This window comes from Myotis yumanensis, unplaced genomic scaffold (genome assembly GCF_028538775.1).
Source record: "Myotis yumanensis isolate MYYU_CA2020_CCGP unplaced genomic scaffold, mMyoYum1.0.hap1 SCAF_7, whole genome shotgun sequence".
NCBI classification, from domain to species: Eukaryota; Metazoa; Chordata; class Mammalia; order Chiroptera; family Vespertilionidae; genus Myotis; species Myotis yumanensis.
The window spans coordinates 54,264,499-54,290,832 of record NW_027223758.1 but is presented as its reverse complement, the minus strand read 5'-3'; the positions used below and the strand labels follow the sequence as shown (position 1 = coordinate 54,290,832).

General features: G+C 52.5%; 1 protein-coding gene across 3 annotated transcripts; it reads left to right on the top strand.

Moving 5' to 3' along the window:
* Positions 1–314: 314 nt before the first annotated feature.
* On the top strand, positions 315–26,027 carry SLC66A2 (solute carrier family 66 member 2). Of its 3 annotated transcripts, XM_070420496.1 has the most exons (5): positions 316–980; positions 5,114–5,247; positions 9,186–9,239; positions 16,375–16,591; positions 24,238–26,027. In XM_070420496.1, exons 1-5 carry the CDS (start codon positions 778–780, stop codon positions 24,443–24,445), a joined length of 816 nt encoding a protein of 271 aa, XP_070276597.1. In that variant the 5' UTR covers positions 316–777; the 3' UTR covers positions 24,446–26,027. The 3 variants fall into 3 exon arrangements, with proteins under 3 accessions (XP_070276599.1, XP_070276597.1, XP_070276598.1); XM_070420497.1 differs by lacking the exon at positions 9,186–9,239 and having other exon boundaries at positions 317–980; XM_070420498.1 differs by lacking the exons at positions 9,186–9,239; positions 16,375–16,591 and having other exon boundaries at positions 315–980; positions 24,238–24,381.
* Positions 26,028–26,334: the final 307 nt, after the last annotated feature.

The window sequence follows — 26,334 nt, the reverse complement described above, 5'->3', positions numbered from 1 at the left end:
ACAGGACTCCCTCCTCCGCTCCCGGTGGCCGAGCGCCGAGTCTACATGGCCCTCGCCCGGGGACATGTGGGGACCGTCTACGCGGGCACCTGCCCCCGAAAAAGCGGCTCAGTCAGGCAGGCATCTCCTACCGCGGGCCGGGAGCGCGGCCGAGCGGTGTCCGCCCCCACCTTTCCGCGCCGGGTCCCCACCTCCCCGGCGCGATTTGCTCTCTAGGACCCGCCGGCGCCCGTCCCGGCAGCGGTGGGCGGGGCCATGGCATTGTGACGTCACGAAGAGGCGGGGCTACGGGCTCGGACCGGCCGGCTGACGGACGCTGGCCGGGCGGGCGGAGCCGGCGCGGCTGCTGAGGCCCGGGGCGGGATCTGCGCTGCGCGTGGGACTGGGCGCGGGGCGGGCGCCGCTGGACGGGTCCCCAGGACCGATCCCTCTCCGAGACCGAGTTCCTCCAGACCGAGTCCGCCGTCCCCAGGGCCGTGCGCCCGCGCCTTGACCCCCAGCGATGCCTCTGCGCGCGCCCAGGGCGCCCTGAACGCGCGCGTCCGAGGCGGGAGTCGCGCCCCAGCTGGGAGTCCCGCGTGCCTCCGGGTGTCCCTGCGGAGCGCCGCCTCCCTCTGCTCGAGGCCCGGCCGCAGTTCTTTCCCTCTTCTCCCCTGCCAGGCTCCGGCGGCGGCCATGTGGGGCTGACAGTCAGCGCGCGTTCCAGGAGTCCGTGGAGCGGAGGGGACGCGGCCAGGTGGACGCCAGCCCGCTGGCGGGGCGGCACGGGGGTTCGCGATGGACGCTCAAGGCTTGGATTGGCTTCTGGTCCCGCTGCACCAGCTGGTTTCCTGGGGGGCGGCCGGGGCCATGGTCTTCGGAGGGGTGGTGCCCTACATCCCGCAGTACCGGGACATCCGGAGAACTCAGAACGCCGAGGGCTTCTCTACCTACGTGTGCCTGGTGCTCCTGGTGGCCAATATTTTACGGATCCTCTTCTGGTAAGCCAGGGCTCTCCTACTGTGGGGCTCCCCGAGAGCTGGCTTCCTCCGAGGCGGCCAGGGGTGGAGGTGTTTGTACTTCCTGAGAAGGAGGTGGTGAAATGGATGAGATGATTTCCCAGGGAAAATGGTGGGATCGGAGTGGAGACTCTCACTGTGATCTCAGGTCTCAGTGTTCATGCCTTGTCACTCAGGTGTTTGTCAGTTGCATAGCCCCAGGCTCCTGACCTCAAGGAATTTGCATGGGGGACCAGGAGAGAGTAAACAACAGAGGAACAAAACGCAGTGACCAGTAGGAAGGACATTGGCTGGCCAGTGAAGCCCTCAGGAGGGGACATCTGAGCCTGATGGAGCAGCGCTGGGGGGCCGCTGTGGGAGGGGCCATCCCCTTCAGCTTTCTCTGTGGTGTGGGGTTTTGTTTATTTTTTGAATAGGAAGTCCACTTTCTGGCTAAGACTGAAGAGGCTATTTTTTTCTTGCTCCTCCCAGCCCAACTTCCTCTTTTTATCATTTGCATTCCGGTAAGGAACTTGAAGTTAATTTTAACACTTGCTGAAGCCAGTCATAGTTGGGAGGGTGAATGTCCAGAGGAAATGGGAAGAGGTCTCATAGCTTCATTCTAAGGTTTCCAAATCTGGAACGTTCCCTCCATCGGGTTGGTCCCAGATCCCCCTCTGTCAGCAGGAAGGCTGCTCAGGGGAGGCCTGGTGCCCAGGTGGGGAGGAGGACTTCAGGCCCCTTCTTTTGACGTTTGGTCACTGTTTGAGTAATCATACTTTTTTGTTAATTGATTTTAAGCCAATCTTATTGAGGAATGATTTTCATTAAATAAAATTGACATTCCAAATGTACAGTTAGATGAATTTTAATGAACAAATCCCACCCCCCCCCACCCCAAAATCACCATCATAATGAAGATATGAATGTCCTGAGCCTAGAAGTTCTGTCTGCTCTGTGCATCTGCCCAGCCCAGGCCCCGGCCTACTCTGATTCACTTTTCCTTGGTGTTAGTTTTGCTCCTGTCTGGGGTTTTTAAAAAGGTGAGCCGTGAGTCAGTCACATCTTGCGTCTGTCACCTGGCGAGCCCACTTTTCAGGGAGGGGTTGCAGGGGCTCATTTTTGTTTAGCACAAGTTGTAAACAGCATTCTGAAGATTCCTCCTTTCCCTTTGGCTGAGGGGCCTCGAGGCAGCGGAACACCTTGCTTTCCTTTGCTAAATTGACCTGAAGGCTAAGCTTGAACAGGAGCAGTTGAAACATATTGTCTGACACTATTGTTGACTGAGCATTGGACCATTGGATGGGGTGCTGGGAGCCGGGCCCAGGCACGGTGTCAGGTGGGGGGCAGAAAACTTATCGTGGAGTAAGTTTTCTCCAACCGTGGAGGGAACTACCAGAGTTGAATTACCTTATGGGAAAGTAGTTCCGTTTAGAGGTCTTGCCCCCTGGTGTGCTTGTCATTCAACACTGCAAAAAGAAAACAGGCTCTCTAATCTACATCCCAGTACCTGGTTTGGAGGAGTCAGAAATGAAACCAGCTTCTTGAAGGCCATCTTGTCAGTGCCTCTGGATTTAACTGGCATTTGATGTGTTTGGGCCCCAATATTCTCTCTTCACCACAGGGCCTGAGTCTTTGAGAAAGTCTTGAGCTCTCCTCACACAGCATAGGGCACCTTTGTGGAATTCTAACCTTGGTCCACTGGCAAGTCTCTTTCTGTACTTCCGATTGGTCCTTTCCTGTAGAGTCAACATCCTGAGCTGTCCTGGGTCAGAGGCCCTGGGTCACGGGCTGCCATGTGAGCACACAGGGCTGCCTGCAGTCGGCATTCTGGAAGGCTGAGGAAACATGTGGGATGAAGGGAGGGCTGGCAGAGGTGCTGGTCCCTCCTCAAGGAGAGGGTGCATTGGCCTGGGGGTGCACTTTTCTGCATTTCACACCAGCAGGAGGGCAGGCCTCCATTTACAACTTGTCCTGATGTGCACCTCTCTGCCCACCTGAGACCCCACCGCTCTGAGGGCAAAGCAGATGCTCCCTTATATTCCTGTCACTCCTGTGTCCCTCTCAGGCTTCATGGGTTAGTTAGCAGTCCATTTAATTTAGTAGGTTTTTTGAGGGTTTCCCATGTGCCAGACGCTGGGCTAGATGCTTCCGTTTGCACTTTGGTGGAAGCACTGTGTGGGTTGTACCATACACACATAGGTTGTAGGCGGTGGGGAGGGAGAGCACAGGTCAGGGACGGGGCGGGCTCCAGGTGAGGCGGGAACTGGGTGCACACCAGAACAGTGCTGCAGGTAGCAACACTGGAGGGTGCGTTTCCCAAAGCAGGCTGGGACCACAGTTCTCAGAGCTCCAGTCCTCCTGGGAAGCCCCAAGAGATTTGTGGTGCCAGGATATGAGTGGCTCTACAGGAAGGGCTGACCACACTATGCAAACCTGGGTTTCTGAAACTTGGGGAACTCCTATGCCCTTATTTCTTACCATCCTTTTGCAAAACTAGCATTCAGCAGATTCTACTCCATAAAATGCTGATGTACAGGATTTGGCCTTTGTGGTATTAGAAGCCATGACAAGGACTGGGTGATATCTTGTACCTAATGTTTGCAGGCTGGTGATTTTGTAGAGACGAGGGGGAAGGAAGGGGCCAGGGTGCGTGGATGGTGCTGCAGAGCCTCATGCATTTATAGAGGTAGTTCTCAAGCCCCACCCCTATTGGATGAAAACACTGTATCAGAGATGCAGTAATATTGTTTTTAAAATACACCAACACTGTATTGGAGGTCTGGTAGCACTGTATTGAAGATTTAATAACATTGTACCAGATACATGGTAACATTCTGCTACTAATGGCCATAGCACTCAGGCCACACAGAGAAGCAGAAACACAACTTTTCTTCCACTTGATATATATATTTTGTTATTTTGAGAGGTAAAGAAGGTGTTCCCTGTAGAAACGTTTGCTTGGATTTGGTAGAACATCGCGTGTCCTCTGCAATGTGTACTTCCCTAGGGGTGAGACAGGTGTACGCAACAACCAGGGGAGAACTCGCTTCGACTGGCTTCTCTGTAAGAGAAGAGGCTGTGCCAACCCACATGCTCGGCAGGAGAGAAAGTGCTGTGGTGACATACCTGCCAGCACAGGCTATTTAAGGAACAAAAAGCATTTAAGGAAGAAAAAGTTTTAAGTAATTTCCTAAGTAAGAAAGGTATCTTCCTATTTTGTTTGGCTTTAAAAAATTGTTAGTGATGTTGAACTTTGTTTCATCTTTATTTTGTCCCTTGTGTATCATTTGTGGAAAGTTGTGCTTTTAGAAATTTTGTCTTCTTGCTCAGCCAGTCTGCATCCTGAAATCATTTAAGTACTCACCTGTGCTCCATGTCACTCATGTTCAATGGTCTCGTTTTTACTGTGAACATTGAGTTCGTGTAGGTTTGATTCTTGGTGTGTCGTGTAAGGAGAAGCGCAAACTTGATATTTCCTCCACCATTTCTCTGGTCACTCGTTGTTTCTGTTGACCATTTAGAAAACGGAACTGGCCCTTTGGACATCATGGCCCAAGTTGCACGTTGAGAGCCTTATAGCTGGAAACGAGCTTGGTGGGAGGGGTCCCTAATTTGACTTAGTTTATTGTGATGCCGGCTGCTCTGTCTAACATGGAGCCTTCACTGTCCCTCGTGTTACCTTCACCTCTGGGTGAGTCGATCTTCTGGATCAACTCGGGAGCCCAGTTCTGAGAAATGACTAGAAATGTCCTCCAACCGCCTTAGGGGTTATAGCTGCAATTTATGGAAGAGAGGGCTTGAGGCCGTGGCTCACTGAGGCCAGAAGGCCTGGGGGCTGTGGTGCGCAGGAACCAGCCCCTGGCAGACCTCCCGCTCTGGCTGAGAAAGTCCCTCGGATCACTCCTTCTCCCGCAGCACCTTCTCCTCACCTGGGCCTGGCTCCTCAGCTCTTGCTGGTCTTCCTGCCCCTTCGGCCGTCCCCTCTGCACCCAGCTCCGTCCACCATGGAGTCTGGAGCCCAGCACTCGCAGCTGCAGGGGAGGTGGCTGTCTGGCCCTGGTGGTCCTGGGCGGGGAGCGTGGACCAGGCCCCTGGCGTGGGCATCCTCTTGAGCCTCGGTGTCTCACCCGCAGGTTCGGACGGCATTTCGAGTCCCCGCTGCTCTGGCAGAGCATCGTCATGATCGTCACCATGTTGCTGATGCTGAAGCTGTGCACCGAAGTTCGTGTGGCCAACGAGCTCAACGTCAAACGCCGTTTCTTTTCAGGTGGGTGACCGGCAACTTTGGTTTAAAGCCACTGAAACAGCAAAACTTGTCTGTAGGTGGAATGAGAGCCCCTTCCGCTCAGCATCGTCCCAGCGGCTTGTCTCCCCGCACGACACTGTCACTGATGGTGTTTGCAGGATGGGACGTGACTTTCACGTTATAATGTGAAACAATTCAAGATGATCGTTTCTTCCCTTGAGGGTGGGCGAGCTATCACCTGGTCCTGATGTTTTACTCTTCGCTGGGATCTCGCTGCCTGCGGAGCCTGGATCGGACAGAGGCCCGGTCAGCTGGGCTCCTCTCTGGCTGGACCAGGTCAGGAGGACATTTGTGAGAAGGCCGTTTTATCTCCGACTTTCTGTGAGGCTTGTACGTAAAACCTTCCCCACGGCCGAGTGCACTGGGGTCTTCGCACATGCCTTGTTAAAATGCCCCCCAGCCAGGATTTTGTGGTGCAGGTGGATCACCACCGGGTGCACGTGCCTGGGCAGCACGGACTGCAGGCGCAGCCCACGCCGCTGCTGGACTCTTTGGCTCTCGGAGCGAAGACTCTCTTCCTGTTTCTGCCTTTTCCTTTGGAGAAGCGCCTTCTGGGCTGGCTGCCTTGTTTGAACATCAGCCTTACTTCTGGTTTTCTTCTAATCACTAGAAGTGTGACAGCTCTTACTTTGTGTGGGATGTCTGTGGACTCGGGGTCTTGCTCGTGTTTTTGTTCCTGGTGGTCATCTTTCCCTGTGAGTGGTTCCTCCCCTGGTGTAGCCCCTATTTTTTTTTTTTGTTTTTTTAAATGTATTTTTATTCATTTCAGGGAGGAAGGGAGAGGGAGAGAGAGAGAGAAACATCACTGATGAGAGAGAATCATTGATCGGCTGCCTCCTGCACGCCCCCTGCTGGGGATCGAGCCCAAAACCCAGGCATGTGCCCTGTCTGGGAGTTGAACCATGACCTCCTGGTTCCTAAGTTGATGTCCAACCACTGAGCCACACCGGCCAGGCTGGCATGTTTTGTGCTCTCTCCCCATTGATGCCATTCTCTCCTCTGCAGATCTGTCCCCATCCCCCTGTTGTAACTCGGTAAGTCACCCCAGAACCTGTGTAGCTGACTGTGTAGCTGGTCTTGCCTAGGAAGCAGGGCTCAGTGAACAGGGCCATTACGAGGAGAGGCACTGGGCCCTAAATCTCTCTTGGATAAGAGCTTTCTGCTCCCACGGCTCCTGCCCCTTCTCTCTGTGATCTGTGTCCCTTGGAACCTCATCTTTCCGTGGGCACTGACCTCCTGGCCGGCCACAGAGGGGCCGTGTGGGGGTATCTCAGGGCAGCCTAGCCTCACACAGGTGGGAGGAGAGGCCGTGTGTGCCCAGGCTGTACGCCTCTGCCTCTGGCTCTGAAACCTGAGAGCAGGTTTGTGACCTGTTTGAAGTAGTGTGATAGGTAGGCTGCCAGATGTAGCAGGTGTGGGTGCCTCCAGGCCTTGTGGCCTTTGAGCTTGGACATTTGTGTGACCTCGCTGACATGCAGGCGTGCCTCCTCAGCTGTGCACGCTCCCCCCTTCCCTGGGGCTTTGCCAGCAGGTCTTCACGTTGGTGCAGGAGAGGGCAGCAGGCACCATGAGCAGGACGCTGTGACCCAGGGGACCTCCCTTAGAAGGCTTCTTGATGAGTGAGAGGGATGGTGGCCATCTGATCACTTCTCTTGATTTCCAGTGTTCTATGTAGGTTCTTCCAAAAGGGATATTTCTGTTCTGTTAACTGGGCTTGAGTTAAAACAGTGAATCTCAGGGGTAGGGCTGGAGTCTGACTTGTAACACATGACCTCTGGTGAGCAGATGAGAACCTGGGAGGTGTCTCCTCCTGTGGCAAAGGGCTTTGCAGATGTGGTTAAGGTGGGGTCTCGAGGGAGCTTGTCTGAATTGTCAGTTGGGCCCGATGGCGTCACAGGAGAGGAAAGGGGAAGACCTGGTGGAGATGGATGGACAGATGGGCGACGGAGGACTTGACCCTTGCTGGCTGTGAGAGTGGGGAGGGGCGTGCTCTCAATGGGAACTGTTTTCACTTACAGCAAGGACAGCAGCCCAGTCCTCCAGCCACTTGTTGAATTTTGCCAACAAGTTGAATGAGTGGAACCGAGTTTTCAGGAATCTGCATTTTGGGCAGAGCTTGGCAGGGATGGCCCTGACATTCATTCATATTCTCTCTCTCTCTCTCTCTCATTAACTCCTTGCTCACATGTCTGGGTGGGTGCTGGCTGTCAGCTGGGACCTCAGTGGGCTCTCTGCTGGACCACCCACACGTGGCCTCTTCATGTAGCCTGGGTGTCCACACAATATGGCCCAGGTTTCAAGTGGCGTGTTGGAGAGAACTGGGTAGATACTGTGTCTTTTTAAAGATCTAGTCTTGGAAATCATACAGCTTCCCTCTGCAGGGGTGCGCCCCCCCCCCCGACAATTGGGGACATAGACAGACACCCCTCCTGGTGGGGAGCAGTGAGGACGGAGGAGACTGTGGGCCTGGTCTGGAGTGGGTTCGGGGCAGATTTGTGGAAGGACAGCATTGTTGAAAACATTTCTAATGTCTGTCTCCTCCAGTCTGTCCCACACAAAGAGGTTTTTCTAAAACACAGATCTGTTCATGTTGCTTTCCAGCCACGAAACCTCAGGTAGCTTGATGCTGAGCAGGGAGGGGTCCAATGTGGGTTGAGCCTCTTCCCACCCTGAACCCCCACGTGTCCCTCACAGTCCTGCCCTGCTGTGCCCTGTTGTTCAGCACGTGCAGAGCTCTGCTGGGCTTGGGCTGATCTGGCCTGGACATGGGAAGGGAAAAGGCTGTTTGCATCCGAACTGCACGGGAGCTAAGTTGAGTTCTCACCTGTACCCACCCCACTCCTCACCCTCCCCTCTCCCTTTCAATGGTGAACTTGGTTTAAATAAATAAATAAATAAAAATAGAAGAAAAAGCTGAGAAAATCCACGTGACTCTGGGTCGTCAGAGCCCAGAAGATCCAGGGGGCGGTGCTGGGGAGGGAGGCAGGGGAGGCGTGGGGCTGCAGCCTGTGTGGTGCTGTGAAACCCTCCACCGCTGTCCCCAGTCCTGGCAGCTGGGCTGGTATTTGCTTTTAGCTGTTCACTTGCCAATTTCCATTTTTAGGTGAGTCCACTGCCTGGGGCAGATGACACAACCTTTGATCCACCTCTGCTTTGTGATCAAGTGACTCACTGGAGTCCTACTCTTCTGTCTCACCACCTCCCACCTGCAGGGACCCACCTGCAGGGACCCCACCTGCTGCCTCTCTGCCCCGCGGTGTCTTCCAGGGTCTTGGGGGGCTGTCCCGGGCAGTGATAGTCGGGAGGTCTGGCGGGGTGGGGGGGAGATGGGCTGTTGGCAGGGGAGGGGCAGGAGCTGGGTGCCTCCGACTGGAAGGAATCATCACCCCTCTGTCAGGAGCTGCTGGGCTGGTCGCCTTGGTGGGATGTAACAGTGCCTCCCTGCTTCTCCCCGGCATGTGTTGAACCAACTCTTGGGGAGTGTCTCCTGAAAACAGCTTTCTCAGGCAGCCCTCTTGGTGGCGCTGTGATCCTGGGCCTGTGTGGCCGCCTCCTGCACGCGGCTGAGTGTCTGGGGAGCAGAAGCAAAATCTGGTGACAGCAGACGCCACCTCCCACCTTAGCAGTCAAATGAGAATGGGCGACTTTTCATTTTTGGCCCCAAATTCCCTCCCCCTATTCCAAGCACTTATTTGGAAAGAGGGAGGGTAGGTTCAGAGAAAAATAGCCCAAAGGTAGATTTCCTGATGCACAGACACCCAAATCTATGGTGTTCCTGTCCCAGCGGTTTTAAAAGAGAGAAGTGCAAAGAGGGCCTGAGACACAGCTGCTTATCTGCGTTAAACCCGTCTATTTTGTCTCTCCTTCCTTTCTGTTTCTCTCTCTCTTTTTAAATGTAGCTGCAGATAATAAGGACGAGGAAGTCAAAGTGCCCCCCAGGCGGTCATATCTGGGTATGTACCCCCTTGCATGAGGCCGCTCACTCCCGTGTTTCATCTCATGGCAGCTTTGTCCCCCTCTGTCATGTCTGTCATCTGTGTTTGCATCCTGACCATGCATGCATGTGACTCATTTTACCAAGTGTGGCCACGACTCCCGTAAACTAACCAGCTCATAGCTGCTGTTTTCAAGCATGAAGCAGTTCCTAGAAGCCTGCTGCTTTCTGTGTGTGGGTCTGTGAGAGAGAGAGAGAGAGAAGGAAGGAAAGAAAGAAAGAAAAAAATGATCAGAGCACAAGTTCTGGAATTCTTTTGTTAAATTTATTCTAAGTATTTTATTATTTTTGATGCCATGGTAAATGGATTTGTTTTCTTCACTTCACTTTGGACTGTTCATTGCTACTTTGTAGAAATAAAGTTGATTTTTGCATATTGATCTTGTGTCCTACAGCTTTGATGACATCATTTATTAGGTCTCAGAGCTTTGTAGTGGATATGTGAGGATTTTCTATATATATAAGATCATAACATCTGCAAATAGTTTTACTACTTCTTTTCCAATCTGAGTGCTTTTTATTTCTCTTTCTTGCTTAGTTACCCTGTAGAAGTGATCTGGGTGGATGCCCTTGTCTTGTTCCTGATCTTAGTGACAAGGCGTTTAGCCTTTCTCCATTGAGCATGATGGATTTCACATAGATGCCTTTTATTAGGTTAAGTAAGCACCTTCTGTTCTGAGTGTGTTGAGTGTTTTTATCATAAAAGGATGTTGAAATTTGTTAAATGCTTTTCTGTGTCTGTTGAGATGACCATGTGGTTTTTGTCCTTTATTCCATTATTATACTACCAGTGCCTCAGTGCATGGATTCGTGCAGATTGAAAGGAAGTTAATTAGAAGGTGGCCAGCGGGGTGGGACTCGGTGAGACTGGCCGGACACGCCCTGGAGCCACCCTCCTGCAGTCCCTTCCTGTGGGCTGCACCTGGGGCAGCACTGTAGCTCAAAGGGCGTCTGTGGAGTGAGCAGCGTTCCTCCTGCAGGTGGGGTCCCTCGGCCTGGCCTGTGGGAATCGGACCGAAACCAGCTTTCTGACATCCCCCGAGAGGTTCTGGATTGCGAGAGGGCAGTTCTTGGGTGATGCACTGCAGAATCGGGCTCCTTCCTCTCTGGTTCCAGTGTGCGTCACCCGAGAACCACATTTGCCTAGTCACTGCAGCTCAGCAGCTCCTGCGTTGAGCATCTGCTCCCTGGTGGTCATTGCACGTCATAGCTACCGGATGGACAGTCACTTAGCCTTTTATATATATACTAGAGGCCTAATGCACGAAAATTCATGCAAGAGTAGGTCTTCCTTCCCCCAGCTGCCGGCACCGGCTTCCCTCTGGCACCCAGGACCCGGGCTGCTTCCCTCCTCCAGCTGCTGGAAGGCACCCGGGACTTGGGCTGGCTTCCCTCCGGCCCTGGCTTCGTCAGGAAGGACGCCTGGTATAATTAGCATATTACCTTTTTATTATTATAGATATAGATATTATAGTGATTATTTTTATATGTTATACCAACCTGGCATTTTTGGGATAAATCCCATCAGATCAAGATGTATAATCTTTTAAAAAAATTCCTAGATTCTGTTTGCTAGCAATATGTTGAGGATTTCTGTGTCCATGTTCATAAGAGATACTGATCTTTTTTCCTTGTGATGACTTTGGGTTTAGTATCAGGATAGAACTGGTCTTATACAATAAGTGGGGAATGGGAACTGTTCCCTCTGCTTCTATTTTTTTGAAGAGTTTGTGAAGGATTGGTATCAATTCTTTATTAAAAATTTTTTAATTGAAATATGACATACAACATTGTGTAAATTTAAGGTGTACATATAATTTTATACATTTATGTGTCATGTTATGCTTGCCATCGTAGCGATAATTAGCACCTCTATCACGTTACATAACTATTTATTTTTAGTGGTTGGAATAATTCATTTTAGTTTCTAAGCAAGTTTATGATTATAATGCAGTATTGCTGTCTGTGTTTACCGTACTATACAGTGTATCTCTAGGGCTTATTTATTGCTCACTGCAAGTTTATCAGTTCCTTAAATGTTTGGTGGGATGACCCAGGGAAGCCATCTGGGTCTGGCCTTCTCTTTGTGGGAAGTGTTTAAAATACTAAGGCAATCTCTTTATTTATGATAAGTCTATTCAGTTTTTCAATTTCTTCCCCAGTTAGTTTTAATAGTGTTTTTTTTTGTCCATTTAACCTAAGTTATCTAACCTGTAGGATTACAATTGTTCTTAGTGCTCCCTTGCAATTCTTTTTATTTCTGTGATGTTGGTGCTGATGTTTACTGTTGACGTTAGTAATTTGAGTCTCCTTTCTCTTTCTTTTCTTTTGGTCATTCTAGCTACATGCTTGTCAATTTTACTGATTTTTTTTCAAAGAACCAACGTTGGTGGTGGTGATTTTCTCGGTTGGTTTTCTGTTCTGACTCCATGCTGATAACATCCAAATACTTAGTGCCTGTTTCTTAAAAGCGGGGACTACACTCTGTAACCACACTGAATGTCCCACCAGAGCAGCTGGCACGGCGCCGCTGTGGCCCCAGCAGGTTCATGGCTTCTCCTTAGGAAAGGGTCCCGTCAGACCCGCCCTTGCACTTCCTCATTTACAAATCCTGGATTTCCAGATGACCTGGGCAGAGCTCTGGGCTCGGCCGGTCGGCGCCTCATTAACGCTGGACAACACTGCCCAGTGGAGATGCAGTGCCAGCCAGGAAGCCAGCCATGTGCGTGGTTTCCAGGCAGCACCTTAGAAAAGTGAAAAGAAACTGGTGAATTACCGTTAATCTGCTTTTTACCAAAATACTTTCACGTGATCCTGTAACCACTCTAACAATTATTAACAGGATATTTTCTGTCTTTTCCGCATCAAGCCTTTGAGGTCAGGGGCGTGTTCTGCCCTCAGAGCACGTGTGCCCAGCAGCCTCGTCAGCGCTCAGTGCCCTCGCGGGTCAGCGCCCTGTGCTCTGCTTGCCGAGTCCGCCAGGGGAGGCAGGCGGCTGTCAGAGGCGCGTCTGAACTGGGCTGAGATTTGCACACACGAGATGTTTCCCTTGGTTCCAGGTGGGGAGACTTCCCCTCGCCGTCACTTTGGAAGGTGATTGTTCAGGTTCCCAGGATCCCGGATGTTTAGTTAATTTCCGCAGCTGTGGTGACCCTTTGCCAAGACCTCCAGTGCCCTCTTGCTTCCATCCTGAACTGCCTAACTAGGGGGTTCACCTGTCTCTCCCTGTGGGTTTGAGCATACAGACCGTGGGAATGTGGGAGTCCTTGCTGCTGCCGTGGGCCTGGGACGGGTGGCTTACTTGGGGTCTGCAGTCCTGGCCACCAGGACTGAGGTGTGATGCGGCCTCCTCCTTAACCAGCCTGGGCTCCCTCTGTCCCATCACTCTGGGCTTCCCGGTCCCTCTTCCCTGCCGTGCCTTCCGTGCGGATTCCCCAGAGAAGTGGACTTGGATTATTTTTTGCTGCTCCCACCTCACCACCTGGAATTCCCCGTGGTTTTTATCGGGGTCGGCAGGTAGCTCCCACAGGTGGCGGCATGCCAGGTGTGTGTAGGTTCAGGGTGGGTGTGGGCTCGCCTCTGTGAGGGTCCAGGCACTCAGGACTGACTGGAGCTCTTCTTCCTCCGCATCCTCAGACTCACAGCTGAGACGTGGGGCAGGTTCCGGGAGGCGGGCTGGCTCACACTGGCACGGGGCCCTGCTTATCTCGTGTCGCAGGTGTGAGTGTCACAGCTGCCCCAGGAGGCGTGGGGTCATGGGGCAGTGATGGGAGGCCCTCTTGGAGCCAGTGCCTGTCCTCCTCCCTGGGTGTGACCCTGATTAAGAGAGAGCTGCTGGCCACGTGGTTACCAGCTGGCCTGCCCTAATGATTGGTCCCAATCCTGAGAGGCGACTTGGAGCCGTGGAGCCTGGTGTGGGAGTCCCTCTCTGGTGGCCTTTTCAGGACAGCCCTCAGCACTCGCAGCTTCCCCCTAGTTTCCAGGCCCCTGGGGGCCTGCTGGGCTGGGAGGGCACAGGGGCTCTGGATCCACAGGCAGCTTCTGTGAGAGAGGAGGGGGCTGGGGGGCCTGAGCCCTCTGCACTCTCAGCGCCTATAGGGGCACGTGGAGTCTTGTGAGAGCAGGGACGCCCGAGGGGGTTCTTGCTGCAAAAGTAGGGCACGTGGAGGCCCCACTGTCTCCAGCGGGTTTCTGTCGTTGCCACAGCCACTGAGAGCAGCCACTGTGGGACAGCCACGCCTTTTCTGTCGGTGACCAGGGTTGGACCACTGGAGGGATGTCATTCTTTGAGCTGGAAAGACTTTGCCTGAACTGATGGGGACAGGCCACACGGGGGTGCTGGTGGGCTGCCTGGTCTGGAGCCCAGCGGTTGCATAATCTGTGTCATCAGTGGGTTTAAATCCTGAAGCTGTAACGAGGATGAGCCACCGGAAACCACCTGGGAGGCCAGGAGCTCCTGTGGACGGGGTTTTCTTCTGCCCCTGCCCGTCGGAGCGGCCGGGGCTCTGTCGCTCTCGTCAGCTTGGGGTGCATGTCGAGCAGAGACACGCTGGCCCTCAGCTGACCAGTACTGACACCCAGCTGCTGTTCTGAGGGACGGGCTTCGTGCTGTGTTGTCCTCCCTGCCCCTTACACAGCGTCTGGGGGCCCCTCGGTCTGCAGGGGTCACACTACTGCCAGGGGACCCAGCACCTGTCTGTGTGGCCCCTTCAGAGGGGCTGAGGTGTGTGGGCAGGGATTGCTGTTGAGGGCTGTGCGAGGGTCCCGACCTCCATCTGAATTATGTGACAACACAGCCTCCACAGGGCCCCTGGGGGCGGGGCAGGCGCTGCCATCCTGAGGCTCAGGGAGGTCCCACGGCTGGGCGGGGCACCGTACACGGTCCTCTCATCCTTGGATCTGCAGGGGCAGTGCATCAGGGTTCAGGTTCAAATCCTGTGTCTCCCTTCTGGCCAGTGGTTCTGCCTCAGTGCCCCCCACATTTGGGTTGTTGGGGTTCCAGGTGCTGACATAGGAGCCCTCTGGAGAGGGGGCGCCCACCTGCCGATGGGCCTCCCAGATGGAGAGAGACACCGATGGCTCAGCTAGAGGGGCGGGGCCACGGGCTCAGGAAGGAATGGTCCCCAGATGTGCCCCTTTCCCACCCCATCCTGGGTCTCCGCCCCCAAGGGCACGGCCAGCCCTGCCATGCGGCCTCGTCCATTTAGAGAGGTGCTCAGCGATGATCTCAGATGGCATCCGGGGGTGTGGGGGGCCTATTGCCTGACCTTGAGGCCCCCACTCTCCCTCTGTTAAGGGAGGAATGAGAGGCTAGGTGTGAGCGGCCTGCCCGATGCCGGCACGGGGTCCGAGCCCGTGAGGGGCCGGCCATGGACCCAGGAGCCGGGTGTCTCATCCCCACACCACCTGTTCATGGTGGGCTGCCGCGTGGGGCTGGTTTTGAGGGACATGGCTGTCCCTTTGGGGATGGTCAGAGTAGATGCCCCCGTGAGCCCTGGCCCAGGGGTCAGCTCTGCCAGCTGCACTGTCGTCAGGATGAGTGTCTGAGCTTCTGAGGGGACCTCTTCCTTCGTCGGGATGGAACGGTCTCTAATTCCGGAGCCCTTTGGTGTGGAAAACAGCTCTGCGCCTTCGAGGTCCCAGCTGCTGGGTAGTGACAAATGTGTCCCTGAGAACCTTTTCCAACGAGACCTCCTCGTCCTGCTGGGGGTGGGGGGGGGGGGCGCAGCAGGCGTCCTCAGACATGGGGTCCCAGGTGGCCCGAGGTCATCCTGAGGAAGAACAGATGCCTTTCGGAGACAGGTGAAGGGGGTGCCTTCAGCGAGGGGTCCCTGCCCTGGAGGCGAGCATCCAGAAGGAAGGCTGTTCTCTCATGCGTAGGAATGGCCCAGGCTGGTGTGGCTTGGAGTGTGTGGTTTATGGCGGACGTGGGTTCCACGTGTTTGTGATGCAGTTAGTGGTGGGACAACTTGGGTGTTGTTGGCTCCGTTTCTCCTGTTTCCCGGCTGAGTGCCTCCTGGGACACATGGTACATGTGCAGCTTAGACACCCTCTTCCAGCTCTTCCTAGCTTCCGGGACGGCCAGTCCTGGCACCTCCTGTCCTCGCCCCCCGTGCAGCCCTTGCTGGGCCTTTTTGCTGGCGAGGTGCCCTGGCTCCAGACTCTGCAAACCAAAGGGCCGGGTCAGGCTTGGGCGCATCACACCCCTCCACTGTCCTGACTGTCCCTGAAGCTGCCTCTGTCCCCAGGACCTGCCACAGCCCACCAACTAAATGGAATTTTTGATTTCTGTGAGTTCTTCCACATTTGGTTTCTGCAGGACACATTTGTCGAGCAAATGGTAATATTCTATCAACTCAGGATGTAGTGATAATAATTATATATCTTTGCAGAACCTTTATTATGGGCTGGACACTTTATAGGATTCAGAAGATTAACTACTTTAATCATTAAAACAACCCGAATTGCTCGGTAACATTATTCCTCTTCTGCATCTAAAGAAATGGAGACACACGATTAATCTAAAGTTGTGGAAGGGAAGAGTGGGTATTCTAACCCAGGAAAGAGATTCCAGAGGTTCTGGAGTGATCCTGCACTATCTGAGTATCAGTACTATTTTAGGATGAGTTCCAGGTTTAGCATCCTTTATGCTGAGTTAATATCTGAAGTCTTCCTCAGAAGTTCCTTGGTCGAGAGCAGTTGGATCCTCATAGCTCACATTCATCTTCCTCATGGTGATCTTTTATTTTTAATATACTTTTATTGATTTCAGAAAGGAAGGGAGAGGGAGAGAGGGATAGGAACACCAATGACGAGAGAGACCATTGATTGGCTACCTCCTGCAAGTCCCACACTGGGGATTGTGCCCCCAGCCCAGGCATGTGCCCTGACTGGGAATTGAACCTGTGACCTTCTGGTTTATAGGTTGATGCTCAATCACTGAGCCACGCTGGCGGGGACTCATGGTGATCTTGACCTCCTCACCTAGTTCACATCTTGCTGGTCACACTGACCTTCATCTCCTCATTCATTTCACATCCTTCTCCTCACACTGACCTTGACCTGAAGTCTGGTTCACGTCTCTCTCCCTCTAGACTTTGACCCTCACCACTTCTGGCACTGGAGCAGCTTTGCGGACTACCTGCAGTGTGTCCTGGCCTTCACGGGCATCGCAGGCTACATCACATACCTGTCCATCGACTCAGCCCTGTTCGTGGAGACCCTGGGCTTCCTGGCCGTGCTGACCGAGGCCATGCTGGGCGTGCCGCAGCTGTACCGCAACCACCGCTACCAGTCCACGGAGGGCATGAGGTGGGTTGGCACATGTCACTGTTGCTGACCCCGTTGGCACCAGGTGCACATACGTTCGGTAAAAGTCAAATGGGTACAAATCTGGCTGCTTTGTGTTCAGTTACATTTGTGAAACAGCCAGTTAGAGAGCAGTTTAGGTTTAAACACATTGATCCCCTGACCTCTGGATGCGTGAGCATTGTGCTTGTGTGCGACAGGTGAGAAGCCGAGACCCTCCCCTGAGCAGGAAACAGGTGACGGGATCGGAGAACTGCTCCTCCTGCATTGTTGAGCCTGAAGCTTCGGAGTGGGAGGGAGGGCTGAGTGTGGAATAGGGATGGAGGGCAGCAGACTCTGCTCACAGTAGCAGAGGTGTGCGGCCATTGGTGGGGTGTGTCATGAGATGCACTCTCAGGATCCAAGTCCAGAACATGTATTAAATTTACACCAAAGTATTTCATTTGCTTTTGAGCAACTGTAATTGGTATTACATTTTAAATTTCATTTTCCATTTGCTTGCTAGTGTATAGAAATGCAGTTAATTTGTATGTTTCTCTTGTATCATTCACCTTGCTGAACTCAATATTTTATGTATGTACTAGAGGCCCAGTGCATGAATTCATGCACCAGTGGGGTCCCTCAACCTGACCTGCGGGATCAGGCCAAAACCGGCTCTCTGACATCCCCCGAGGTGTCCCAGATTGCAAAGGGCGCAGGCCAGGCCGAGAGACCCCACCGGTGCATGATTGGGGCCGGGGAGGGACGTGGGAGGTTGGCCAGCTGAGGAGGGACTGTGGGAGGGCTCCAGGGAGTGTCCGGCCCGTCTCGCTCAGTCTTGATTGGCCAGACTGCAGCAGCAAGCTAACCTCCCTATCCCCTGGTGGTCAGTGCATGTCATAGCTACTGGTCTACTGGTCGACTGTCTGCCCCTGGTGGTCAGTGCACATCATAGCGAGCGATTGAGCGGCCTTAGCATATCATTAGCATATTATGCTTTGATTGGTTGAACAGCTGACCGGACACTTAGCATATTAGGCTTTTATTATATAGGATGTATGTATATATGTATTTATTTATATCCTCACCCAAGGACATGCTTATAATGCTTGTTTTTAGAGAGAGAGGAAGTGGGAGAGGGAGAGAGAGAAACATATCGATGTGAGAGAGAAATATTCATCGATTGCCTCCCATATATGCCCAGACTGGGTATTGAACCCACCACCTAGGTATGTGACCTGACTGGGAATTGAACCCACAACCTTTTGGTGTATGGGATGATGCTTCAACCAACTGACCCATCCAGCCAGGGCTGAACTCATTATTTTTAGGAGTTTTCTTATAGATCTTGGATTTTCTATGTAAACAATCTATATATATAAAAGGCTAAGTGACCGGCTGATCAGCCGGCCTGCCAATAGCTATGTTGCGCACTGACCACCAGCGGACAGATGCTCAACACAGGAGCTGCCAAGTGACAGCAACTTTGCAGAGTAACCTCTTGCACTCCGGAACCCCTCGGGGGATGTCAGAGAGCTGGTTTTGGCCTGATCCCCACAGGCCAGGCTGAGGGACCCCACCTGCCGGAGGGACCCCAGTCACTCCACAGATGCTCTTCGAGCCCTGGCACCGCCCCAGATGCGGCCGGCTGGGGAAGGACCATGGGAGGTTGGCTCCAGGGCATGTCTGGCTTGTCTTGCCCAGTCCCGCCCTGCTGGCCACCTTCTAATTAATTTCCTTTCAATGTGCGTGAATCCATGCACCGGGCCTCTAGTTATATATAAATGGGGATGGTTTTATATCTACCTTTCTGGTCTCTGTGCTTTTTATTTCCTTTTCTTGCCTTCTTGCACTAACTAGAATATCCAGCACTGTGTTTAACAAGAGCAGTGATAGTGGGTGAGGTGTTTTTCCCAATCATAAGGAGAAAGCATTCAGTATTTCACCGTTAGGTATAATGCTAGGTGTAGAAAGTTCTCTAGTCCTGTTTTTCTGCAAGTTTTTATATTAAATGAGTGTTGAGTTTTGTCAAATGCCTTTTCTGCATTGATTGATATGATCATGTGATTTTTCTTCTTTAACCGATCATAATTATACTGATGATTTTCAAATATTGAGCTAGCCTTGCATCCCTTGAATAAAGTTCCCTTAGTCATGATGTACAAACAAAAAAATAAATAAATAAATAAATTGCTAATTTCTACTTGCTGATACTTCAAGGATTTTTGTGTCTGCATTCATGAGGGATATTGGCCTGTAGTTTTTCTTTTTCTTTTTCTGGTACTTTTTTGGCTTTGGTATTAAGAGAACACTATCTTCATAAAATGAATTGGCATGTCTTCTATTTTCTTGGAGAAATAGTGCAAAATTGGTGTTAATCTTTTTAAGCATATACTAGAATTCTCCGATGAAATCATCAGGACCTGGATATTTCTTTTTGGGGAGTGTTTAAATTATGGATTCAATTTCTTTAAGAGTTATAGGGTTATTCAAATGATCTATTTCATATTGGGTGAGCTGTGGTAGTTTAGACTTGTTGAGGAATTGGTACATTTATTCCATGTGGTCAAATTTAAGTATGTAGAGTTGGTCATAATATTCCCTTCTTGTCTTCTTGATGTTTGCAGATATGCCCTCTGTTCCATTACTGGTAATTTATAGAGGTTGGCAAACGTAGGTTTATAGTTATTAACATGTGGAACACAGACTTTATTCTCGTATTATTATTATTTATTAATTATTGTATTATTTACTTGTATTATTTATAAATCTACTTCTGCCCACCCCATATATATCTCTCTTTCTAGAAGTTTGTCAATTTTATTGATCTTTTCAAAGAATCAGCTCTTTGTTTTATTGACTTTTCTGTTTTACATTGCACAGATATTTGCTCTTATCTTTATTTAATTTATTAATATAAGACTTTCTTTTTCCTAATGTAAGCATTTAATGCTATAAATAACCTCTCATTACTGCCTTAGCTGTGCCTCACAAACTTTGATGTTTTATTTTTATTTTCACCATTCATAACTATGTATAACTATGCATATGTTTATTTCAAGACTTTCCCTTTGATCTTTAGATTCTTTAGAAGTGTGTTATAAAATATCCATAGGGTTAGAGGTTTTTTTGTCTTTCCATTATTTATTTCTAATTTTATTCTGTTATGTTTAGAGAACACACTCTGTATGATTATAATTCTCTTAAATTTATTTTTAATTTAAAAAATATTTTTATTTCAGAGAAGGGAGAGGGAGAGAGAGAGAGAAACATCAGTGATTCTCTATCATTGATTGACTGACTCCTGGATGCTCCCTACTGGGGATCAAGCCTGCAACCCCGGGCATGTGCCCTGACAGGGAATCAAACCGTGACCTCCTGGTTCATAGGTCAATGCTCAAGCTGGGCTGTTCGCTAAATATTTATTAGATTATTTGTGTTGATGTTGTTAAGTTCTGATTGCTGCTTTCCTGCCTAGTTTTTCTATCACTTGTTGAGAGAGGGATGTTGAAGTCTCCAACTATAATTGTGGATTTGTCTATTTTTAGTTTTAGTTCTAGTATTTGGTTCACCTTCTAATTAATGAAATTTCTGGGAACCGGCTCACTTGGTCTTGCTGCACTGCCCTTGAACCCTGGAGCCAGCAGCTTGGAGTCTTGCTGCCTGGGAAATGGAACAGGTCTCCTGGGGCGGGGCCCTGTCTGCCTTACCTCTCTGCCCCCAGGCGTATATCTTTATTCCTCCTTGACACATAACAGGCCAGGTGAGTGGGGATGCTCTACACATGTGTGTGGTTGAGGGTGTGCACACACACACACTACATGTACACACACACAGTCCAGTCAGCAGCCCAATAAAGAGGAGGGCTGGAATAATTAGAGTTCAACAAAAGCCCTGGAACTCTTTAAAAATTATTGAGATATAACTCACCATACAATTTAAAGTGTACAATTTAATGGATTTTAGTATCTTCACAGAGTTGTGCAGCCGTCCCCACAGTCTAATTTTAGGACATTTCCATCACCCCAGGAAGAAATATTGTACCCATTAGGAATCAAGCCTCATTTGCTCCCAAACCTCCCTCCCCCAGCCTAGGCCACCATGATCTGTCTGTGTAGGTTCATCTGTTCCGGACACTTCATATGATCAGAATCACAGAGAGCTTGGTCTTTGTGTCCACGTCCCCCTGTTTGCGTAACGATGCCCATGTGCGATGTTTCAGTGCTGCATTCCACTCTGAGGTTGAGTAATATTCCCCTGCATGGACGGACCACACTGTGCTTGTCCATCTCCAGTGATGGACTTCTGGGTTGTGTCCACCTGTTGGCTGTTGTGAATAATGCTTCTGTGAGCATTCGTGTACACGTTTTTGTGTGGACAAATGTGTTCCTTTCTCTTGGGATACACCCAGGACTGGGACTGCTGGGTCCCATGGTAACTCTGTGTAACAGTCATTCGAGGATCTGCCAGACTGTTTTCCACAGTGGCTGTACCGTCTGACATCCCCGCCAGCTCAGCTGTGGGTGGGGTTCTGGTTTCTCCCCACCTTCACAACCTCATTCCCACTCACGTTTCATTCTGGCCGTTCCAGTGCCTGGGGCTCATTGTGGTTATGCATTTTTCATTTGCATTTCCCCAATGACTAAGGATGCCTAGAGCCTTTTCATGTGATTATTGGACATTTATGCAACTTTGGAGAAAGGTCTGTTCAGATCCTTTGCCTGTTTTAAAAGTTGGCCCTTTGTCTTTTTATTATTGAGTTGTAGAGTTCCTTAGATTTTTCTGGATACTAGAACCTTGTCAGATACATGATTTGCAGATATTTTCTCTCATCCTGAAGATCATCTTTGCACTTTCTTGATGTTTTCCTTTGCAGCACCAAAGGTTTCAATCCAAGAGCCCACTGTGTAACCCAGGATCACTAAGACCTCCTTTGGGACATGTGTTGGGCGGACTTTCAATTTTGGGAGAGCTCTTGATGGGTGGCAAGGAGCGGAAGGCGAGGCCCCTGGGAGGTGGGCATGAGCCGAAGGCGCCTGTGAGGAAGCTGGGACAGGTGCAGGCGTCTGGCTTTCATCTCCTGGGCACTGGTCTGGGAGGCGCTATCTTGGCTGCTGGACAGGCCATGGATGAGGCGAGAGGTATTTTAAGAATAGTGATCTGGCAGCCCAGTTGAGGAGGCAAAATGGGGGTCAAGAATGAGGTCATGGGAGCAGGGATTAAAATGGTGGGTGGGGGAGGGGAGGGTCAGGTGCAGGATCCAGCAGCTGGAGTTGGGGACGTTATGAGGGGAACTAGACAAGAGAGTCCAGCTCCCAGGTCACCAGCCTGAGCTGGGAAAACAGCCTGGGCCCAGAAGGTGACAGTTCCCCCTCCCACGCACACTGGCCCCCTCTGCAAGGTTCTCTGTGCTTGGGGTGGGCTTCCCGCACTGTCGGAACCTGTGATGGCTTTATTTCCTCCCTGGAGGGGGCTTCCTTGGGTGGCACTCCCATGCCCAGGACAAGGCCAAACACAACCACTTGCAGTGGCCAGGTCTGGACTTAGTGCCCATTAGGACATCCTTGGTATACTGAGCAGTGAGAGCAGAGCCTCTGAGGCTTGCCCATCCATCCATCCATCCATCCACACTATCACTGAGGGCAAGGGTTACATAACACCAGTGTCAGAAAGAGCAGAATTCATGGCTTGGTGAAAGTCCCTGCTGAACAGATTCTCAGGGACCCCGGCAGGAGGAACTTCGTTAATATTTGACTGGCTGCTGTGCCCCTGTCCTTCCTGAGCCCTCGCGTGGGCAGCTGGTCGAGGGGCCACTGCAAGGCGTTGGGTTCCTGTCCCCACGCAGTGGCTGACTGAGGGCTGAGGCCAGGTGAGGCGTCTGGGCAGCTAAAAATGTCCCTGTGTGTCAGACAGAGCGCAGCCCCAGCGATGACCTCACGTCTGCACTTGCCTGGGTGAGGAGTGCACCTGTGCGTTCAGGGCCCAGAGGCACCACCCGGCACCAGGCCGGCAGCCCCAGGACAGTGACAGGTGGTCCTGGGACCCCTCCAGCTTTGTGCGCTGCCCCCTCTACCCCTCCTGCCCCTCCAGAAGCACTAGCTGTGTACCGCCAGGCATGTCGCTAAACCTGTCTGTGCCTCAGTTTCCTCTGTGAAAAGGGAGCCATGTAGCCCACCTCGTCTTGTTCAGGGCAGTGCTCGGCCTGTACGCGTGAGGGTGCCGATGGGTGGCTGCCTTTTTCCTGGGAGCCTCAGTTCTAGTTGTTGAGCAACCCCGGCCCCTGTCAGGGCTGGCTCAGGTCACAGCATGTCCCCTTTCTGGCCCCTGACTGTCTGACCAGGGCTGCGGCTGGTGGCTCCTAGGAGCTGAGAGCCCAGCACTTGCTTCCATTTGCATTTGTGGGGTGAGCTCCCGCCCCTCCCCGATGGTGCCCCAGCATGTGAGTGGCCCCAGTGTGAGCCCAACTTCGCCCAACTTCAGGAAAAGAATTACAAGCCAGAGTTAGTTGGAGACCTAAGGAGAGATAAATGCAGATGTGTCTTTGTACTGATGTTTGCAGAACACACTTCCCATAAAACTGAGCATGCTACCTGTGCACACAGCAGTCAGCACACCTGCAGATTGCGAAGTGGTGTAGCGGAGTGTCGGAGTCGATAAGGGGGGGGGTGTGTTTCTGTGGAGGAAAGTCCAGCATTAACAGTTTGCGGTGGGGACTGGGTGCTGTGCTCTTGTCCTCTACTTTGATTTCAGTGTGGACAAAGCAGATGTGAAGGATGGGGTGCTGTGCAGGTTCCTCCTAGGGTATCTGACACTGCACCTTTGGGATCATTCCATCCATGTACTTCCTGCCACAGCTATGGACCAGGTGCTGGCCGGGGGCTCCATGGGCCAGGGTAGAGGAGCTCCAGGTGAGAGGGCCGCCCCCCACCCCCCCAGCCAGGCTCCTCCTGCAGCTCACAGGGCACAGCCAGGCGGGAGCCATGACCTCCGATACCAGTTCTGTGGGTCCCTGTGGCTGAGGGCCGCTCTCCTGAAGTTCTTGGGTGCTGCTGCCCCTGGAGCAGGTGGTGGTCTTCCCTCCCTCGTCTCCCCAAGGGCCCACAGCAGGTGCGTCTGCAGCCAGGAAGGACAGACCTTTGTGAGATTGTGGGCCTGCCCTGTGCCGGCCTCGTCCCTGCCCAGAGGTTGAGGGTCCTCTAGCTCAGTAATTCCCAAAGTGGGCACTACCGCCCCCTGGTGGGCGCTGCAGCGATCCAGGGGGGCGGTGATGGCCACAGGTGCATTTGTTTTAACTTTTTTTGTATTACCTTTCTATTCTGAGTTCAATAAATAGTTTCATAATTTCAAACTTCAATGTTTCTAATTTACACCTTTCTTTACTATATTTTACGAAAAAGGTAGAAACATTAATACATATATCTTTCTGTTTAATTGCTATTAAAATTAAAAAAAAATTAATTTCCAGGGGGCGCTGAGTAATATTTTTTCTGGAAAGGGGGTGGTAGGCCAAATAAGTTTGGGAACCACTGCTCTAGCTGAAGGGCCTTCTGTCCTTGTGCCCACACACACAGTGACCTCACAGCGAGGGTGGGAGGGCCGGGAGGGACAGGCTGGGGCCCGGGTGCCCCTGACCCTGGCTGGCCCCCTGACCCTGGCTTGTGTCTCCACAGCATCAAGATGGTGCTCATGTGGACAAGTGGTGACACCTTCAAGATGGCATACTTCCTGCTGAACGGTGCCCCCCTGCAGTTCTCCGTGTGCGGCCTGCTGCAGGTGATGGTGGACCTGGCCATCCTGGCGCAGGCCTACGCATTCTCCCGCCACCCCCCGAAGCCCACCCCCCACGCAGTGCACTCCACCAGTGCCAAGGCCCTCTGAGGCAGCCAGGAGGACAAAGACATATGACCGCCGGCTGCAGGCACCGCTGGCCACCTGTTGTCCTGCGTGGGCCCCTGGGACGGTGGACAGGTGGGGCCGAGTGCCGTGTCTGCACTCACTCGCTGGAGAACGGCCTCACCCCTACAGGCGGGGCTGTGGATGTTTTCAAGGTGATGGAAAAGCAGGCCTCGCTCTCACTTGCTCTCAGGGCACCTGCGGAACCTGGGAGACGCTCGCAAACCTGGGAGACGGCGGAGCAGGCCTCTGCAGGACAGGTCGTGGGGAGGCTTCTCTCTGTCTCAGCCTGGACGTGTCCTGTCAACCCGGGCCCGGGGTGCAGAATGAGAAGCAGCATTAGGAGCGCTTGGGGCCCAGCACCTCAGGCCCATGGTCAGAACAGCTGAGGATGGACGTGCTGCTGGACGGCATGCGGTGGGGGCACCCTGTGCCAGGATGGGCCGGGCACAGAGCATGTGGCCCGGATCTTGTGTCCACGTGGCAGGGAAGCCACACCAACACACGTGACCTATGTCCTGGTCTATCTGGCTGGAGTGGCCTTGCCTGGGCACCTTCAGTGCGGCCTCCTGGTAGGTACTCAGGACTCAGCCCTTGCCTGGGCTCGGTAGGGGGTCCAGAGGCCTTGTTGTTACACTGGCCTCCTCCCACTGGGGGCGAGGGGACAAGCCCATGTCCGTGCCAGTTGGGCACTGGCCAGAGCAAGCTCAGGGGTGTCGGAACCAGAGTCTGGAGTTCTCTCCTTGAGTCCTATAGGGCATGGCAGGGTGCGAGCGCCCATGTGGGCCAAGCGGGCCGCGCGTGGTTTTTTTCCCCTTTTCCTGGGACGTGCGCACATGTGCAGCACAGCCTGTGATGTTCATCTTCCAGGACGGGGACACGCTGAGCAGCCCCACCCCCCACACAATGAGCTGATGGGCCTGAAGTGACCTTCCAGGGTGGTGGGGTGGCCTGGCATGGGCATCCCTGCCCGCCGTCTCCCGTCCGCATGGTTCTCCATGTTCGCTGCGTGTGGCGGTGGTGAGGTCACTGGTCTGACACTAGTCCCAACATTTGTTCCCCTTTCAGTATTACATGAGCATCTCAGCCAGGCCAGCCCTGCACCAGCTCCCAGGCTCCCAAAGGCCAAGTGTTCCAGATGCTCCCGTGTGGCTCCCACAGGCACTGTTTTCCCTTCTGCTGGGTGGAGGGGTGGCTCTCTGTGCATTATCAGCACTGTGGCTGGTGCCAAAGCTCTTGAGGTGTCTGCGGTGGCCGGTGAGAAGCGTTTGAAGCTGTTTCCTCTTCCCGAGTTTTCCTCAAAAACTCCTGAATGTTTGAGGATTCTGCTTAGTTCTTTGGCCTGTAAGATGCTTTAAAACACTTATTTTTTAAAAATGAAGGGAGATGTCTGTAGCAGTAGTTGCCTCTAAATTAAAATATCAATGACTGTAGTGCTGACCGAATGTGCCATGTGTGGGGACGCTCAGGGTTCAGTCTATACAGCGACTTTAAATCAATAAACTGCTCGAGGACCAAGCATGGCCTCGTGAATGGAGTCCGTGTGGGGCCCAAGGCACGTGAATAATTGGTCCTGTGTTCTTATTCCACCTCTGGGGTCTCCAGGGGAGGTCCAGCCCTAAGCACTGGCCACTGCCCAGAAGTGTCCATGTTCCCTGGGCTGGACTGACATCCGTCCCAGGGCCCAGTGCTCGCCCCTATACTGTGGGACAGGCTCCCCTGGAACAGACCAGCCTCAAGGACAATGACCCGCATGATCCAGGGTAGATGCCTGACTAGGGAGGTGGGCATGTCTGGCTGTGCACACAGGTGGGGCAACAGGTGTCGGGCCAGGTGTCGAACCCACCTGGTCACCCTGGGCGCTCCATTTCCCC